Source organism: Vicia villosa, linkage group LG2 (assembly GCF_029867415.1).
Source record: "Vicia villosa cultivar HV-30 ecotype Madison, WI linkage group LG2, Vvil1.0, whole genome shotgun sequence".
Lineage (NCBI taxonomy): Eukaryota > Viridiplantae > Streptophyta > Magnoliopsida > Fabales > Fabaceae > Vicia > Vicia villosa.
Genome location: NC_081181.1, coordinates 207259741 through 207261767, shown reverse-complemented (window position 1 = coordinate 207261767; position 2027 = coordinate 207259741). Strand labels below are relative to the sequence as shown.

Here is a 2027-nt window from a genome sequence, read left to right as displayed (position 1 = left end):
AAAAGTAATATATATATATATATATATATATATATATATATATATATATATATATATATATATATATATATATATATATATTCAGCGACCAACAACGAACGGCAACGCGCGAGTCCGTGTAGATGTACGAGGAAGTTACTATCTCTCATAACAAGAGAAGAGAAAAAATAAAATAAAAATGAATACATGTTGCCCCGTGGGTTTCTTAGTGGTCCTATATTATCAATATTCAATATGAGCAACCAATCAAAATTTTAATATTTCATTGTGGAAGTAAAGAACACGGATTTATTTATTCATGCATTATAGTAGTGCGATCTTTATTACCAAGTTCAACCACTAAGATTAAAGTATTAGTTACTCTTTGACAAATGGATATATCTCATATCGAAAGTTACAGCTTCCACCAACAACTCTACCTCCTTCTTTTCCATCACAACAATTTGGAAGATGGTCAATTGCATCATCAAGACACTTCTTGCAATCAACACTAGAAAGGTCTCTAGTGCACTGAGTTAACCCATAAAGTTTCTTTGAATTTTCAAGCTCTACCTCTCCCGTTGCATACAATTTAGAATTCATAGAAGCTTTATCTGCAAGCTGGCTCAATAACTCTTTAGTATTGTTATTAAACGTGCTAGGGTCATCAACAACATTCACATTCCACATGTAGAATTCGTTTGTGTTATCGATCTTGCCAATAAAATCCGTATCCAAGTATTTAAAAAAACAATAGTCGTACCATATGATGGCGCCTTTGTTGTATGGGCAACGGTTTTGGATTTCTTTGGGTGCCTCAGTGACACAAGTTTTGCACTCTGAGGCCGAGACATCACCACGACATAAAGCAAGTCCATATACTTGGTCTTGGTTTTGGTATTGGACCAGACCTGCTGATCCAGTGCCAAAACCGGTTGAAGGAGTTTTGTAGATAAGTGAGTTGATGAGTGTTTTTAAATTTGATTCATATGGGCTATTGGCCGTGTAGTTATCCGAGTTTGAACAAAAATGGAAAAGTGGATCGGCTCCAAAAGATGTTTGTATGAGAGATGCTAAGATAAATAAGTAGAGACTAATTATAAAGAGATTTGGGGAGACCATGATGATAAAACTAGGAGATATGGGTTTTTAGTTTGGTGTTGTGGAGAGTGAGAGTTAAAATATTTATAGAGAAAGTGTCATATCTTTTGGGTTTGTGGAGAAGTTTGTGAAGCTGGCATTTCTATGACTATTATTTGCAAGTTGGACATCATCATGTCAACTTTGGCTTACGGCTTGACATTTTCGGATTCAAAACATTATTTAATGTCGACTGCTTCTAGATTTGGCTTTAAATTTGGCCGGGAGTGATAAATTCATAATAATGTCAAATTAACAAATAATAATTAAGTAGTATAAAAGAAGGAGAAATAGATAATTGTATAGATTTTTTTTATAGGGTTAATACATATTCACCCCCTGCCATTAGGGCGAGATTCGGGCCCTTCGAAGTTTTTTTTTTGTAATCCGCCCCCTATAAAATAAAGATTCTGTTTTTATGCACTTCCTATCTCTCCGCCCTTGAACTTGTTTAATTATACTATATTTAATAAGAAAAAACCAAAAAAAATCTTCTTCAAATCCAGGTTTCGAACCTGGTACTAATAAGTTAGCAAGCAAATCTCCAACCAACTAAACTATTTCGTTTTGTTCAATTTTGTTATTTCAAACTCAATATATTATAAAACTATATATACATACATACAATTGTATACTAACAGTTAAATTTAACGTTATTATATTATTTTAGCTTATAAAACTATTTAATTTATTAACGTTTTAACATATATATATATATATATATATATATATATATATATATATATATATATATATATATATTATTAACGTTAACACATATTATAAACTAATATATATATAAAACCTTAATATAACATATATAACATTTTATTTTATTTTACTGTTAATATATAACATTTTATATATATATAACATTTTATTTTTTTTACTTTTAATATATAACATTT

At 30.1% G+C, this 2027-nt stretch overlaps 1 protein-coding gene across 1 annotated transcript; it reads right to left on the bottom strand.

Moving 5' to 3' along the window:
• Positions 1-235: 235 nt before the first annotated feature.
• LOC131648062 (cysteine-rich repeat secretory protein 38-like) lies at positions 236-1158 on the bottom strand. Its single transcript, XM_058917855.1, has one exon. The coding sequence runs from the start codon at positions 1099-1101 to the stop codon at positions 358-360; it is 744 nt and encodes a 247-aa protein (XP_058773838.1). The 5' UTR covers positions 1102-1158; the 3' UTR covers positions 236-357.
• Between the last annotated feature and the right edge of the window lie 869 nt (positions 1159-2027).

What these genes read in the sequence shown, in the direction of transcription:
- LOC131648062 (XM_058917855.1), bottom strand. Translation starts at nt 1,101, where the DNA reads ATGGTCTCCCCAAATCTCTTTATAATTAGTCTCTACTTATTTATCTTA.